Genomic DNA, 17,244 nt, shown 5'->3' on the forward strand with positions numbered 1-17,244 from the left:
GCACTGAAGCTGGCCAGATCTAGTGATCCAGTCATTTCTGAGGGGCGCCTGCAAGCTGCACAGCAAAGAGCCTGCAAGCACACATTCCTTACCCAGGAGACCGTCCACCACTGATAGACTGATGAGGTGGACGGTAACTATGGGAATGACCAGTACACTATAGAATTGAAAATCCATCTACTTTTGAGAGATACATTGCAAAGTTTCTTGTTTTTACAAGCATTTTGCAATTGTACTCTTTATAAGATGATAAGAAAACCCCTAGAAGGGGATGTTTGCCTCTAAAAGACTCCCCACTCTGTAATTTAAATCATATGGCTGATAAATTGATGACTGGACTGACTTTACTTTACGCTATGAGCCACAGTGGAGATCTCTCGCTGTGGAGGACGACAAAGTGCATCCACCAAGATTATATGACATTTTCAGTATATTTTTAGCATATTTTTAGATATTCAGTATATGCTAGGACATACACATAAACATGCTATTTTAAAACTATCATCTAGGTTTCTGATGGCTACCGTAAACACTGATATCCATTTGCATATGATTTTAAAATTTAAAAAAAGTTTGTTTTTTTTTATTTTTTTTTTTACTAAAGTGTTAAAAATGCCTGTATCCATTCCTTCATGACTATAATGCAATATGTATATATATATATATATATATATATATATATATATATATATATATAGTGTGTACACTTTGGATAACCTAAAAGCTTTGTAGAATTTGTCATTCTTCAAAATGCAGCTCCTAAACAGGTGCAGATTTAGTGAAAAGTGTACACTGATGAATTACATGTTACCCATTACAGTCGGGGCATACACCAAGGAGAACGTTTGAGTACCATCTTGAAACCTTAGCATTTGATGTATCCTTAGCAGAAAGCATAGACTTGAGGTATATCTCCTTTGCTCGAAAAATTCACCTGAGTTCATTGGTTGGAATCTGTGTTGAAGACATTCAGGAAAATATTCTTTTAGATTACTACTTGTGATGAGCGAGCATACTCGTTGCTCGGGTTTCCCCTAGCATGCTCTGGTGTCGGAGATTTGGTTTTCGTTGTCACAGCTGCATGATTTGCGACTTGTAGACAGGGTGAATACATGTATTCAGGCTGTCTAGCAGTCGCAAATCATGCAGCTGCGTCGACAAAAACTAAATCTCCAAGCACGCCAAAACACTCGGAGGACACCAGAGCATGCTCGGGGAAATCCGGGCAACGAGTATACTCACTCATCACTAATTACTACGGGTCTGTTGATGATATAGTATTTTGAATAATCTAGAATTGCCGTTGTAGCAGGCCTAGTCGTCTTTAAAGGGTTGTCCACATTTGGGAACACTTTTTTACCTAAATGCATGTGTTTTGGGCTTAAAAACATTTTTGCAATTGGGTTTCATTTAAAAATGTGGCTCTGTTTGCCTTCTGTAGGTTCTGTCTTATGCTGAGAATCCATCACTCTGCCCGTTATGACGGTCAGATGGAAAGTTTGCCATTCTTTTATATTTCTTTTCTGAGTACCTCTCAGCTGATTTGCGACCGCAGACCACATCAGAGTTGAATGTACAAGGCGGCAAATGTTCTGTAAAGCGCAAAAGGTGCAGCATTTGAAAGAAACCCAATAGCATAAATGATTTTTTAGCCCCCAAAACAAACGTTTAATTTAAAAAAAAAAGGTCTCTAGAGATGGGCAACACTTTTAATGTTCAAGTTGCTCCAATGGATGAAGAATCTTAAGCCTATTAATAAAAAAAAACACAATTTTTTACAAATCTGTGTTCACAAGCATTGATGCAAAGGTTTTGGCTAAAAAGAAGCTAATGTTGATTGTTTTCTTCTAGGTATTGGATGAGGCCCTGAAGATCTGTAACTATATTTTCACCTTAATTTTTGTCCTAGAGTCGGGGTGTAAAATGGTTGCATTTGGATTCCGACGTTTTTTTAAAGACAGGTACAAATATCTTATTTTGAAATAGTTGTTATTTCTATAAATTTAGATGGCTTTGTGGTCGACAGGTTTGTGTTTGACGGAAGAGGCAGCTGAGAAATTGTAGCCGCTGTAATGTGCTTTATTCACACTTGAGTTTTGGACAGTATTTTACATCAGTACGTGTAAGGAAAAACTAGGAGAGTAAGTGTATTATATTACATAGACATTTCCCCCGAAATACTATATATTTTTCAATATTCTCCTTGATCCATACTGTAGAAGGTAAAAGAAACCCTTTTTATTGCTTCTCTGTTTAGAATAGTACTGTTCTATATACAAAAGAATACTGTTCCATATTATTCACACTGTAGTGGAAATAAGGTCTAGTCCTGCACATTGTGGTTGTGATTCATCAAAGCAAATTTGACAGCAACAGCATCGTACACGGCTTTGAAAAATAGCAAAATTTTGTCCCTACTCATAGTTGCACAAAAACTTGGCGACTTTTGTCATTTTCATGCCAGTTTCTACCAGCTCTGGCCATTTTGGTGAGGGGCAAGGGCATGTCAGGGGCTTGACTGCATAGTTCATCTAATTCATAACAAGCTGCAATGTTCCCTATGGCAGAAATCTTATTCCAGTCACGGACTGAAGCAAGATTTCTGGCATGGCGCAAAGAGGCACACATCACTTGTCAGGGACTCCTGATTTATTAAGAGGTATTGATGAATTGGGGTCAAGTTTTTCTTGTGTAAGGCTTTATTTATATCGTATTGTGATTTATGACAGATATACAGGCATGCTGCCAAAAACCATAGAATTACAGAATGTTAGAGTTGGAATGGACCTCAAGGGTTATCGTGTCCATGCATACACACATAAACTAAAACAACCCAGAAGTGTGCCAAAATTGTGCCATTTTGGCAAATAGTTGTTTTTTTTATTTCGAAGTACTGAATGCTTTTCAGAATCACAAAGCTATAGATCCAATAAAATTTATGGCAGACTTAGTATAACTTATTACATTCACCTAAGACTAACAACCTTCATAATCTGTACCTCCTTATTCTGTCTCCAAGACTTTTCTTATGCTGCACCAGTTCTCTGGAATGCTCTACCACAGACAATCTGGGTAATTCCCAGAATCCACAGTTTTCAGAGTGCCAAAAATACATGTCTTTACACTCACTAAACTTACTATTCCCTGTTCTCCCTTCCTTTGCGTCTCCAAAATCTGGTCCTATCTATCATTTTTTCTCACAAACCTCCATGGACTTGATGACACTTTGTTATGTGGATATAAACAGATACTGGCTGGTGATCGGTTCTTGCTGCTTCAATGAATACCCTTATTTATTACACTGATGGCTGGACCATACAATACGTGCACTTTCTTACCTCGTATGTCACACTATTTCCTCCAGTCTCCTATAAGCAGGACCCTCTCTCCGCTTGTGTGATTTGTAGAACTATGTGTTACTCTGTAATGTCTGATATTGTTTGTACACGTACCTTTGAAATTGTAAAGCACTGCGAAATATGCTTGCACCATTTTCGTAGATAAAACTATAGACCTTTCTCCAGGGGTGGGATTCAAATTTTTAACAACAGGTTCTGTGTTTGTGTGTAGGAAAATCACATCCATTTTAAGCCACACCCATTTACACACAACTTTATCCTATAATATCTTATCTTATCCTATAATACCGTATACTGTCTGGTGATGTCACATTACATTCTGTAATACTGTATACTGTGCGGTGATGTCACATCCCATACTATAATACTGTATACTGTAGGCAGGTAAATGTCCCCAATAGGCAGCATGGGTCTCCAGTAGGCAGCATAGGTCCCCAATAGGCAGGTAAATGTCCCCAATAGGCAGCACAGGTCCCCCAAAAGGCAGGCATAGGTCCCCAATAGGCAGCACAGGTCCCCAATAGGAAGCACAGGTCCCCAATAGGCTGCACAGGTCCCCAATAGGCAGCATTGTTCCCTATAGGCAGCACAGGTCCCCAATAGGCAGGCACAGGTCCCCAATAGGCAGGCACAGGTCCCCAAAAGGCAGCACAGGTCCCCAATAGGCAGCACAGGTCCCCAATAGGCAGCACAGGTCCCTAGTAGGCAGCACAGGTCCCCAATAGGCAGCATTGTTCCCTATAGACAGCACAGGTCCCCAATAGGCAGCATTGTTCCCTATAGGCAGCACAGGTCCACAATAGGCAGCATTGGTCCCCAATAGGCAGCACAGGCCCTCAATAGGCAGCATCGTTCCCCAATAGGCAGCACAGGTCCCCAATATGCAGGCATAGGTCCCCAATAGGCAGCATTGTTCCCTATAGGCAGCACAGGTCCCCAATAGGCAGGCACAGGTCCCCAATAGGCAGGCACAGGTCCCCAAAAGGCAGCACAGGTCCCCAATAGGCAGCACAGGTCCCTAGTAGGCAGCACAGGTCCCCAATAGGCAGCACAGGTCCCCAATAGACAGGCACAGGTCCCTAGTAGGCAGCACAGATCCCTAATAGGCAGCACTGCACAGGTCCCCAATAGGCAGCACATACAATAACTGACCTGGCATTGGCCTGTACCATACACAGGCTGCGACGCGTCTGACTCTGAAGACTGAAGTAATCCCGCAGTTGAGGCCTCCTGAATGGCCAGGCCCCGCACCGCCCGTCCTGCTCCAGAAAGCAAATCACGCCTGCACCGCCGGTGACCGGGCCGCCGGGGATAGAAATTCTGGAACACAGCAAAGGCAGAGCAGCAGGCCAAGAGAGGCAGGCCACACACAGACGATTCCAGGCTCAGGCTCAGCTCACATTGACTGGGCAGCGGCGCACGGTGACTCCTCCAGCGAGCTCCAGTTACCCGCCAATAGCCGCACTGCGCCGCAGGAATCAGTGCACGGGGGCCGCCGGGGTGTGCTGTGCTCTGTCCAGTAGTCAGAGTCAGACAGAGCAGAGCACGTATCAATGCGCGGTATCCGGCGGGAAGCAGAGCAAGAGTCCTCCTCTGCTCCTGCTCCTTGCCTGCAGCAACATCAAAGTACCTGATCGCGGCTCTGGATCTCACCGGTTCGGGGAACCGGCTGCTTTTTTAACAATCGGTTCCACCGAACCGGGGTGAACTGGCTGAATCCCACCCCTGCCTTTGTCTACTTAACATCATGTGACATATTGGGAGTTGAGTCTAAAGTGCTTGTAACAAAACTAATACTTAGATGCATATTGACTATCCTAAAGATGCAAGAATTATTCTCACTTAAACTTTTGGCTCAGATGCAGGATAGCATATTTATTAAGTGTGTTAGACACCTTTTGATCCTTATCCACATTTCATTTGCAACTCTACAAATTCAGGATGTAATATTGTTCTGTAAGCTTCGTCAAAAGAGGATCTGAAAGCTTTCACCTCCCCTACCTTTTATGCTATATAATACAGGGTGGGCCATTTATATGGATACACCTAAATTAAATGGGAATGGTTGGTGATAGCAACTTCCTGTTTGTGGCACATTAGTATATGGGAGGGGGAAAACATTTGAAAATGGGTGGTGACCATGGCGGCCATTTTGGATCCAACTTTATAAATGGCCCAACCTGTAGTGTGGTCTACATAGTAACAGATATGCTGGGCATTGCAGCGATATCCCGTTCTCTTCAATGGAACACTGCTGTAATACCCAACACAGCCGCTACTATGTAGACTAGACAGGTGAACAGAGCAAAAATGGCAGCAGCGCACAGTGACTGTGGTAGATCACACATCTGATCAGCAGCAATGCCTAGAGTCAACTCATCCACTGATTGGATATTGATGACAAATTCAGACAAGAACCAATTAATATTTTCAATCTAGAAAACCACTTTAAACTTTTGTTACTAGCTTTTATTTATTTTACTCATTTATATAGCGCCATTAATTCCACAAGCGCTTTACATACATTATCATCGCTGTCCCCGATGGGGCTCACAATTTAGATTACCTATCAGTATATATTTGGAACGTGGGAGGAAATCTGAGTACCCAGAGGAAACTCACACAACCACGGAGAGAACATACAAACTCCTTGCAGATGTTGTCCTTGGTGGAATTTGAACCCAGAACCCCAGCGCTACAAGGCTGCAGCGCTAACCACTGAGCCACTGTGCCACCTAACTTACAGATATCAGCTCATTGTTGGGAATCCCAGCTGCTAGACCCCGGTGGCCCTTATTTTTCGGAGATCTTACTAACAACATTTAACAATCTTTTTATTCTTGAAATATCTGTCTTACAGATGGAATCAACTGGACTTAGCAATTGTTCTTCTTTCAATTATGGGGATTACATTGGAAGAGATTGAAGTGAATGCTTCATTGCCTATAAACCCGACAATTATCCGCATTATGAGAGTTCTGAGAATTGCGAGGGGTACGTAATTTAATTCTTGATGGTACATTAATATTTGAAATATTAGCTTATGATAAACAGTATGTAGCAGTCCAATTATGTATTTATCGCTGTTCTTGTAAAGCTTTACTGCAGGACTAAGCAAACACTACTCAACCGATTCATCAAGACTGATGTTCTGTATATCAGTCTGGATGAAGAGTCCAGCGGAGTAAGATGCCAAATTCATTAAAGAGGTTGTCTGGGCATATGTATTTGATGACCTATTTACAGGATAGTAGTGCTATACAGTAACTGCAGAAAAAAGACATTGCATATCCAAAGGATAGCACTATATACAGGATAGGTCATAAATAGCAGAACAGTGGGGGTTTGACAGTCAGCTGTTTTTTGCTCATCTCCATTCAGTATGTGTAGCAGCCGATGCCAGCAGTTGCTGTACTGCAGTATCTTGCAACAGCTGGCCATGTCCCCCATACGTTGAATGGAGCTGCACTCAGCAGTTTAGTTCAACGTATTCACATCCATCCGCCTGAGCCAAAAACAGCTAATCAGTGTGAGCGCTGGATGTTTGACCCACACTGATCCTATAGATAAGTCATCAAACACATATGCTCGGACAATCCCTTTACGAGATGTGCACTTCTTAATTAATTTGACACGTTGTACAGCTGTAGTGTACCAGCATATGAATTGTACTCCAGTTCTGAACTGAAGGACATTTTTGTCTCAACTTACGCCAATTGGGTGGAGGAAATTAGAGTAAATTTGCCAGCCCCTCCTCACTAAGCTTTGCTACCTCTTAAAAACCAGGTGTAATAATGCCAAAAACCCAACCTTTTTATCAGCTAATAGATATGCAAAACTAATGTGACATTACAGTTTTGTGCCAAATTTCACTAGATGAATTGCCACTTCTAGATATAGTAGACTTTTTAGATAGCTACTAAGGGACTTTTGTTGCTGTACTCCTCTTCCACTTCCCCTACATCTACCGCTAGAGCCCCTTCCTGTTGTTTGCAAGCATAGATATGCTAATAGTACACAAACATCATAATTTATAGCCCTTTATGCCATCATGAGTCCTGCTTTTCATATATACAGTGGCATGTAAAAGTTTAGGCACCCCCAGGCAAAATTACTGTGATTCTGAACAGTTAAGCAAGTTGAACATGAAATGATCTCCAAAAGGCCTAAAGTTAAAGGTGACACAGTTTCTTTGTATTTTAGGCAAACAAATACACTCACTGGCCACTTTATTAGGTACACCATGCTAGTAAGGGGTTGGACCCCCTTTTGCCTTCAGAACTGCCTCAATTCTTCGTGGCAGAGATTCAACAAGGTGCTGGAAGCATTCCTCAGAGATTTTGGACCATATTGACATGATGGCATCACACAGTTGGCGCAGATTTGTCGGCTGCACATCCCTGATGCGAATCTCCCGTTCCACCACATCCCAAAGATGCTCTATTGGATTGAGATCTGGTGACTGAGGAGGCCATTTGAGTACAGTAAACTCATTGTCATGTTCAAGAAACCAATCTGAGATGATTCGAGCTTTATGACATGGCGCATTATCCTGCTGAAAGTAGCCATCAGATGTTGGGTACATTGTGGTCATAAAGGGATGGACATGGTCAGCAACAATACTCAGGTAGGCTGTGGCGTTGCAACGATGCTCAATTGGTACCAAGGGGCCCAAAGAGTGCCCAGAAAAAATTCCCCACACCATGACACCACCACCACCAGCCTGAACCGTTGATACAAGGCAGGATGGATCCATGCTTTCATGTTGTTTACGCCAAATTCTGACCCTACCATCCGAATGTCGCAGCAGAAATCGAGACTCATCAGACCAGGCAACGTTTTTCCAATCTTCTACTGTCCAATTTCGATGAGCTTGTGCAAATTTTAGCCTCAGTTTCCTGTTCTTAGCTGAGAGGAGTGGTACCCAGTGTGGTCTTCTGCTGCTGTAGCCCATCTGCCTCAAAGTTCGACGCACTGTGCGTTCAGAGATGCTCTTCTGCCTACCTTGGTTGTAACGGGTGGCAATTTGAGTCACTGTTGCCTTTCTATCAGCTCGAACCAGTCTGCCCATTCTCCTCTGACCTCTGGCATCAACATGGCATTTCCGGCCACAGAACTGCCGCTCACTGGATTTTTTTTCTTTTTCGGACCATTCTCTGTAAACCCTAGAGATGGTTGTGCGTGAAAATCCCAGTAGATCAGCAGTTTCTGAAATTCTCAGACCAGCCCTTCTGGCACCAACAATCATGCCACGTTCAAAGGCACTCAAATCACCTTTCTTCCCCATACTGATGCTCGGTTTGAACTGCAGGAGATTGTCTTGACCATGTCTACATGCCTAAATGCACTGAGTTGCCGCCATGTGATTGGCTGATTAGAAATTAAGTCTTAACACACAGTTGGACAGGTGTACCTAATAAAGTGGCCAGTGAGTGTATATGTACAGTATATTGCAATTTTTCCATTTTGAAAATTACAAAAAGGAAAATGGGCCGATGTAAATGTTTGGGACACCCTTGGAGATTTGTGTGCTCAGATAACTATCATTGTTAGGAAAGGCCAGGTGATGCACATTTCCCAGCTTTATAGAACCCAGCCTCCTCTAAACTTGTGCCAAAAAACTGCAGCCATGGGTTCTTCTACTATTCACAATAACAGTAATTTTGACCAGGGGTGCCCAAACTTTTCCATGCCACTGTAAAATGATAAATATTGTAGACCCCAAAAAATGGTGACTACAGGTCAGCCTTAGTCTATCCGTGTTAGTGGGTGCTGGGATTATGACTATGCAACCTAATTGTGAGTCTATAGCCCCTCTCCCTCCCTCCCCCACATACACCACTTACAATTAGATAGCCATCTAAAGCCCCCGTCACACACAGCGATCTTGCTAGCAAGATCGCTGCTGAGTCACAAGTTTTGTGACGCAACAGCGATCTCACCAGCGAGATCGCTGTGTGTGACACTTATCAGCGATCGGCCTCCTTGCCGGGTATCACTGATCGTCCTGGAATGGCCAGGACATTTTTTTGATCGCTGGTCTCCCGCTCCCCAGCACGCATCACTGCATGTGGCAGGCAGGAGACCAGCGATCAGCGAGCTGGACCTGGTAACCAAGGTGAACATCAGGTTTCTAAGCGCCGCGCGGCTCTTAGTTACCCACTGTGTACCTTAGTTAACAGCGCGCTGGTGCAGGGAGCTGGTAAACAAGGTACACATCTGGTTTCTAAGTGCCACGTGCTGCTTAGAAACCTGATGTGTACCTTAGTTACCAGCTCCCTGCACCAGCGCGCTGGTAACTAAGGTACACAGTGGGTAACTAAGCGACGTGTGTCGCTTGTTACCCGCGTGTTGCTGTCCTGATCGTTGGTGAAGCTGCCTGTTTGGCAGCTCACCAGCGATCATGTAGCAACACACTAGCAATCCTGACATGTTGATATCGTTGTCGGGATCGCTGGTGAGTCGCTATGTGTGACGGGGCCCCTAAGTTTTTAGAATGCTGTTCTTGTATCTGGTATTGCATTTGTTGAGTTTTTTGTTTCTTAGTAATAATTTTGCTGTCATCCTCCAGTCCTGAAGTTGCTGAAGATGGCTGTTGGGATGAGGGCTTTGCTGGATACTGTCCTACAAGCTCTTCCTCAGGTACAGAAAAGACAAACCATATTTTCTGCAGTGGCATACTAAGAGCTCATGTATATGGCTGCATACAAACTCCAAGTTGTATAAAGCCGTAAAACAGCACCAATTGAAGCCATACTGTACACATCAGATTTTATACAGATGTTTATTTCTGCTGGAGGCACTATAAGGTGGCACACAGAAACTTACAAAGAAGAATATTAAAGAATAATATTTAAAAGAAAACATTTATACTCTGACCAAGTCAATAGTAGTTACTGCAATCCTAAAAACATGTCTACCATATGATATGGCAAATGAATGATGAAGATTTCAGGACACGCTAGGAGTTGTAGTTTAATTGTGACTGCTGTAGAGCCACAGGGTTGAGAGCTCTGCTATAAGCGAGTCTCACACAGTGATACCTGTATGTCTTTACTATCCTTACAGGTGGGGAACCTCGGTCTTCTCTTTATGCTGCTATTTTTCATTTTTGCTGCCTTGGGGGTGGAATTGTTTGGTGACTTGGGTAAGTGTACAGAAAAATGATGACTTTCCTGGGATTGAAGAATAACACACTTTTAATCTGCTCTTGGTGTTTTCCATAGAGTGTGATGACTATCATCCATGTGAAGGTCTTGGGAGACATGCCACATTTAGAAACTTTGGAATGGCTTTTCTAACTCTCTTCCGGGTGTCTACAGGCGATAATTGGAATGGGATTATGAAGGTAAAAAAACAAAAACACCCAAATATTTGAACATGCAAATACTTGTACAGAAAACCTATTAACCAAATTAACTACCTGAGTAATTTTTTATGTAAAAAATGATGGTCCCCATTGGATATTACTATATATCTACCATTCATATCAGTCTGTGATATTTGTTACAGTCACATTTTATACTAGTAGATCGCCTGGCCCAGGACGGTGACTGCAATAGAAAATGCATTCAGGAAGTCTGTCAGCATAGAATAACTGTTCAGTACATGCGCTCGGTGCATCATAGCGCGACCAAACATCTAAGTGCATCCTCGGATCTACCACTTATATTCCTTCTATTTCCAGCCCCCCCTACCTCTTTGATTGACAGCTTTGGTGTTATACAGCCAGAGAAGGGAAGAAATACATGGAAAACAAGTTGGTGGGAAGGTGTATTGAACAGTTTGGCCTCGCCAAGTGTACAATAAGCACCTATACTTGGTTTACACAGTCATTCTGTGCTGACAGAGTCCCTTTCAAGGTGCTTTACGGGAATATATATATACTAGATGTGTGCCTGATGCTATCGCATCGGGAGGGCAGTAACATCACGATGGGGGCAGCTTTGTGGCGCTGGGGGTGGTGGCCCACCCTTGTGACGCTGGGGGTGGTGGCCCACCCACTTCCGTGCAGTCACAACTGGCAGGCAGTCACAACTGGCAGGAAAGAGGGTGTTTTGCGGCCTGTGCTGGAGATGGTGTGCGGTGCCACCAGAGGGTGGCCACACCCAATCTCCAACACAGGCCTCAAGCCGCAGTCTTTCCTGCACGGAGGTGGGTGGGCAGGCTGCGGCGGGATCCGGCGTGTGTAGTCAGGCGGTGGGTCCTGGCAGGGGTCCAGTGGCGGCATCCCTCTTTCTCATTACTCCCCCCTCATTACACCCTCTCGTTACACCCCTCTCACAGCCGGCAGGAAAGACGGTGTTTTGCAGCCTGTGCTGGATATGGTGTGCGGCGCCACCAGAGAGTGGCCGCACCCAATCTCCAGCACAGGCCTCGAGCCGCGGTCTTTCCTGCTGACTGTGACTGCATGGAGGTGTGTGGGCAGGCAGCGGCGGGATACGGCGTGTGTAGTCAGGCGGTGGGTCCTGGTTGGGGTCCGGCGGCAGCATCCTCTCATTGGTCCCCCTTCATTACACCCTCTTGTTACACCCCCCTTCATTACACCCCTCTCGTTATACCCCTTTCATTACACCTGTTTCACAGCCTTGTGATCGCAGTGGGGGCCTGGATCCAAGCGGTGGCTGGGATCCAAGCAGCGGCCGGGATCCCAGCGGCGGTCAGGATCGCAGCGAGGGTCGGGATCGCAGCAGTAGCCTGGATCCGAGCGACAGCTGGGATCCCAGCGGCGGTTGGGATCGCAGCGGTGGCCTGGATCTGAGCGGTAGCTGGTATCCGAGCGGCGGCTGGGATCCAAGCAGCGGCCGGGATCCCAGCAGAGGTCGGGATTGCAGCAGCGGTCAGGATCGCAGTGGCAGCCTGGATCCGAGTGGCAGCTGGGATCCCAGCGGCGTTCAGGATCACAGCTGCATCCTGAATCCGAGCGGCATCACTCGGGTGTACCAAAATGGTGGTCGGCGTACTTCCGGTGCGGCGTGGTGGATTGTGGGATTTGGGGACATCCAGTCAGAAGTGGATGACGGACAATTTAAGGCAATTATGTATAAAGATTTTTTTAATATGGGCCTAAGAACTAACAGGCAGATATTTGCTCAGAGCAGTCATAGCCCTCTTCTTCCGGTGAATCTGCTGCTTCACATCAACAGAGCAGCTCTTCCTCTTCCAGGCTGCTGTGTCAATGGGGCGTGACTGCCGATACTATACTGATTGACAGCCAGCTCAAATAGTTAGGCAGTAGGGAGCCGGCTGTTAACCAGCATGATATCGGCAGTCACACCACACCACAGAGCAGAATAAAAGCGTTGCCAGCCGAATCGCTGGCAGGAGCGGTCAGTGACCGATCAGAGCCGGCAGAGATTGGTGTTTGGCAGGACAGGAAGGTAGTTAGTAACTACCTGCCTGTAGTTCCTAGGCCCATAGTAAACAAATAAATTAGTCCCGTATAACCCCTTTAAGGGCAGCGGTCTTGTCACATGTCACATTGGAATTAATTTGGATGAGACGGCTTCTTTCTCCCTCCCTTGCTTGTCATCACCCACTTCACAATATACATTCCTGGACAGTGCTTCGATGTGGTCGCTGACTGTTAGCACGAGCTGCTCTCCACTATATTGGTTAGTGTGTAACGTGGCATCATTCTCCATTAATATCCACCCACCCTCTACAGGATATACAACTAGGTGTCCCCCTCTATTAACCCACATATGTACAAATGACTTGGTCTACCTTGTGGTCATCCAACCACATGATGGCTGTATTTTAGTTACAAACCCATGCAGGATACACTAAGGCATATATCTATTAAATCATCAGTATGATGGAGATGCAAAGGCATCCTTACAATTGTGTCTGTGCCCGGTACTGCAGCCCCGTCTGTTCAAATCAACGTGGCTACACTGCAGTACCGATTATGTGCAAGACTGGACAGGGCCCCAGCACTCCATCAAACTATCACGTTTCTGGGCTGGGACCGTTAAGATGGTCCCGGGGGTTGTAGAATAGGGGATAACTCCCCCATAGATGGGGTATGGCCGCTGGGAGCGCAATGCTCGGCTATCTCCCATTATCAATAAATGGAGCAGCAGTGTGAATTATTAACCAGTGCTCCATTCATATGGGGCACTTCAGATCTCTGGTTCTCAGGATAATGGGGGTCCCAGCTGTCGAACCCCCAACAACAGGGTAGTTATTCCTTATCCCATAGATAGGCGGTAACTTCCAAATTTGAGAATACCCATTTTAGATTTCCAGGATTTTAAGAAACTACTTTTTGTTTTTGTTTTTTTGAACAGTGCCTTTCTTGTCTATTAGTTGTGTCTGGTATTGCAACTAAGCAATTTTAACTTTATTGTGAATAAGATGCAACACTTGCCACATTCTATGTGGGATACTTTTTTGCATGTTTTTTTGGTTATAAGTACATAGCACGTTTCAATGAAATTCCAATTTTAAAGAATATTTGAAAATCCAGCATCTCTCAGTTCCCACTAATGTTAGACTGAATGATTTAGCTGTACGGTATACACTGTAATATTGGACAGATCTCATGTATCTCCCCTTGAGCTGGAGATTATTATATAAATGGGCTGAAAATACATAACTCACTGAAACTAGGTTCCATTAGTGTTTCTATTCTCTTCTTGTGCCCCTCTATGGAAATAATCCCCATGGTATGGCAAGATTATTCTGCTCTTATAATTGGGTTTATCAGGGATAGGGATCCATAGACTAAACTTTTAAGGCATTTTAATGATTCAGTACTGCAAGTTCCTGATATCTGCAGTGTAATTTCCAACTGCATAGAGGAACATTTACTTCTCACTGAACATTTCCCCTGATATTTTGCTTTCCTCATTAAGAGTTATTTCTATAGAAGTTCAGTCAGTCCTGAGGGAAAATCATGGAAATGTTAAAAAGCCCTCATTGGAAGTTCATATTTTGCAAATTTTCATAAATAATATATTTTATGCATCATATTATTAGAATTTGTATTAGTCCTTTTGTACAGACAATAACATAAGGAATAAACAATTGTACCGTCAGTACAAAAAGTGCCCTATAAACAATGACAAATGCTGTGAAAAAAAACAACAGCGCTCAGACTAATGTTATTCAATAGGACAGTGCAGATGAACAATTTTTTACACTGATCGAATCTGTGTGTGAAAAAAAATCACAACATGCACTCGTTTCATTCATAAAGCTGTTGAGACCCATTTAAGTGTATGGGTGTGTAAAAATCAAAGCCTCAGTATAAGCAGAGGTACATTGCAGTTCTGTAAAGGGCCTTTTACACATAGCGAGATCGCTAGCGATCTCGCTAAAGCACCACCGATTTTGTGACGCAACAGCGAAATCACTAGCGATCTCGCTTTGTGTGACACATACCTCCGACCGCCCCCCCCCACTGGATATCACTGATCGCGCTCGAATGTCCTGGGCCATTTTCTCCTCGTTGGCGTTCCGCTGGCGCTGACTAGTGACGCATGGACGCAGGCGGAAGTCATCATCATCGCTGCGGTGTGACAGGTAAGAGCGACCGCCAACAGATCGCTTATCGCTGCATCGCTGGTGAGATCTGCCTGTTTGGCAGCTCACTAGCGCCCATTTAGCGATGCACCAGTGATCCTGACCGGGTCGTATCGTGGTCGGGATCGCTGGTGCATCGCTAAATGTATCGGAGCCTTAACTTAGGAAACTGTAAATGGTCTTGTAAATGATTAATAGCTGCTGTAAAAAAAAAAATGGATCGCACACGGATCACAAGTGTGGAAATAATCATCCCACTTTTCTGGATGAAACTCTGAACAAATTTTTTTTTATGCTTATGTGAACCCGGCCTAAGATATAAATGAAATGACAGTATCTTATAAATAACATCACGAGGAGAGGTCAGCTGGAGTCCCACAGAAACCTGACTATCAGTGAACTGTCTTAAGGGCCTGTCACACTAAGCGATATTGCTAGCAATATCGCTGTAACGTCACTGGTTTTTGTGACGTAGCAGTGATATTGCTAGCGATATCGCTATGTCTGATACTTACCTCCGACCGGCTCCCCCGCTGGTTATGCTTGGGCTGTTTCTCGTCGTCAGCTTCCTGCTGGGTTTCCTGTGGCGCCGACGAGCGACGCGTGGAGCCGGGCGGGAGGACGCAGGATCGCCACGTCTGACAGGTAAGTAGCGACCCTCGACTCCTGCTATGTCGCTGGTGAGATCTGCCTGTGTGGCAGCTCACTAGCGACCACTTAGCGATGCACCAGCGATCCTGACCGCGTCATATCGCTGGTCGGGATCGCTGGTACATCGCTAAGTGTGACAGTACCTTTAGGACGGAAAGATATAAGCTAAGACAAAACCTCATAGATCCACGCTCTAGTGTACTGCAACTCAGTTACTATTGAAGAAAATAACACTTTTTTTGTTAGAAGGGTGCCTCTATGATAAACTGATTTGTGGGTTTATCCCTGCTAAGAAATCCAGTGATCTACTGTAATCTGTGAAGAGCTGTCACATAAAAAGTTAGAAAATATTCTGTTTTTTCACTCTACGCGCTGTGGCACACAACATAGCTTTGCGGTGTAGATTTTTGTAGGGTCACAAGAGTCATGACATTATAGTTTTAAAAGCTAATTCAGATGTCAGTGTTATTTCTCGTATGCAAAAAGTGTTTCAAGTTTCATCAATGTTTCTTATCATTTTTTCATCAGAGTTTGGGAATTGTTTCAGTTCTAACCACAAGAGTTTCAGCAGTTTTTCTCGAATAATAAAAGTTAATTGATGGACCTTTCTCAAGCCTCTCCTTTTAAAAAGGAGACTTGTCTCTGTGATATTGTGCAGATTACTCGGTCCATAAAAATACAAGGACATGTGAACAGGTATGAGTTTTATCCTTGAGAATCAAGGCTAGCACTCATACGAGAAAAACGGACATCAGAATGAGTCCTAAAGCTGACGATTACACGACAGATGTCAACTCTATTTCACTTCAGATGGCTTAATGTGTATGGAGGGTTACCAATAACGCTGGAAAGCAATGCAATACACGATATAATTTGTTCAAAGAGAGTGCAATATTTATAAATTGTTAACTCCCATTCATGGCATCTACCATAAAGCATACACACTTTGCTTAGCAGACTATGTGTGCATCAATATATGGCAGCATCAAGTAAAGATTTCTGGATCTAAAATAAGAAACTACAATGTTAAAATTATAACAACTTTACATATGTATCTTAATGGACAACACTTTTAATCAAACTCATTCCCTTTAAATGTTCTAAACTACTATGAAAGTGTATCACTCTAGATCAGGGGTAGGCAATTAATTTTCCCAATGGGCCACATGAGAAACTGGCACTGCTGTGGAGGGCCGAACCAATCAGCTGAACTTAAAGGGGCAGTCCGAAAGCAAAGGTGAATTTTGAATTGAATGTATATCTACTGTATTCAGTGTAATAATCTAATGTTGATTTCTAATATACTTCAATGAAAAATTCCCTAACGTACCCTCTACATTCTGACTTTCAGTATTTTTTTTTTAACGTCCCATGACATTTTGTTTGAGATTCATCAGTGCATGCTGAGCTTTTTATGCTATATTCCATTGAATGCACAGTGACAGTGCGCTCCCTTGCTGGCTCTAAGGAGAAGAGATGACCCAGCAGGGACCATTCCAGTCTCTGAAACAGATGACACTTATTTTCATGGTGCGGAAAGCAGCTCTGGCAGCGACCGCAGCCTCTACCCCATAATGATGTCCCGTGTGAGTATCCCAAAATGCACTGGGATTCTCAAACAAAATGTCACTGGAAAAAAAAAAACCCAAGCAGACAGGAAGTTAGAGAGGGAATGGTAGAAATGTTTTAACTGAAATATATTAGA

At 44.0% G+C, this 17,244-nt stretch overlaps 1 protein-coding gene across 6 annotated transcripts in view; it reads left to right on the plus strand.

Annotated features, from left to right (window-relative positions):
* Positions 1–17,244, plus strand: part of CACNA1G (calcium voltage-gated channel subunit alpha1 G) — a 341,842-nt gene that overhangs the window by 195,506 nt on the left and 129,092 nt on the right. For all 6 annotated transcript variants that reach the window (XM_073588056.1, XM_073588061.1, XM_073588058.1 and 3 more), the window contains 5 exons: positions 1,852–1,961; positions 6,220–6,353; positions 9,931–10,001; positions 10,428–10,506; positions 10,586–10,707. In XM_073588056.1, the coding sequence (XP_073444157.1) occupies positions 1,852–1,961; positions 6,220–6,353; positions 9,931–10,001; positions 10,428–10,506; positions 10,586–10,707 (516 nt within the window). The remainder of the gene's footprint in view (positions 1–1,851; positions 1,962–6,219; positions 6,354–9,930; positions 10,002–10,427; positions 10,507–10,585; positions 10,708–17,244) is intronic.

This window comes from Dendrobates tinctorius, unplaced genomic scaffold (genome assembly GCF_039654945.1).
Source record: "Dendrobates tinctorius isolate UK_male_01 unplaced genomic scaffold, ASM3965494v1 ptg000103l, whole genome shotgun sequence".
Classification (NCBI taxonomy): Eukaryota; Metazoa; Chordata; class Amphibia; order Anura; family Dendrobatidae; genus Dendrobates; species Dendrobates tinctorius.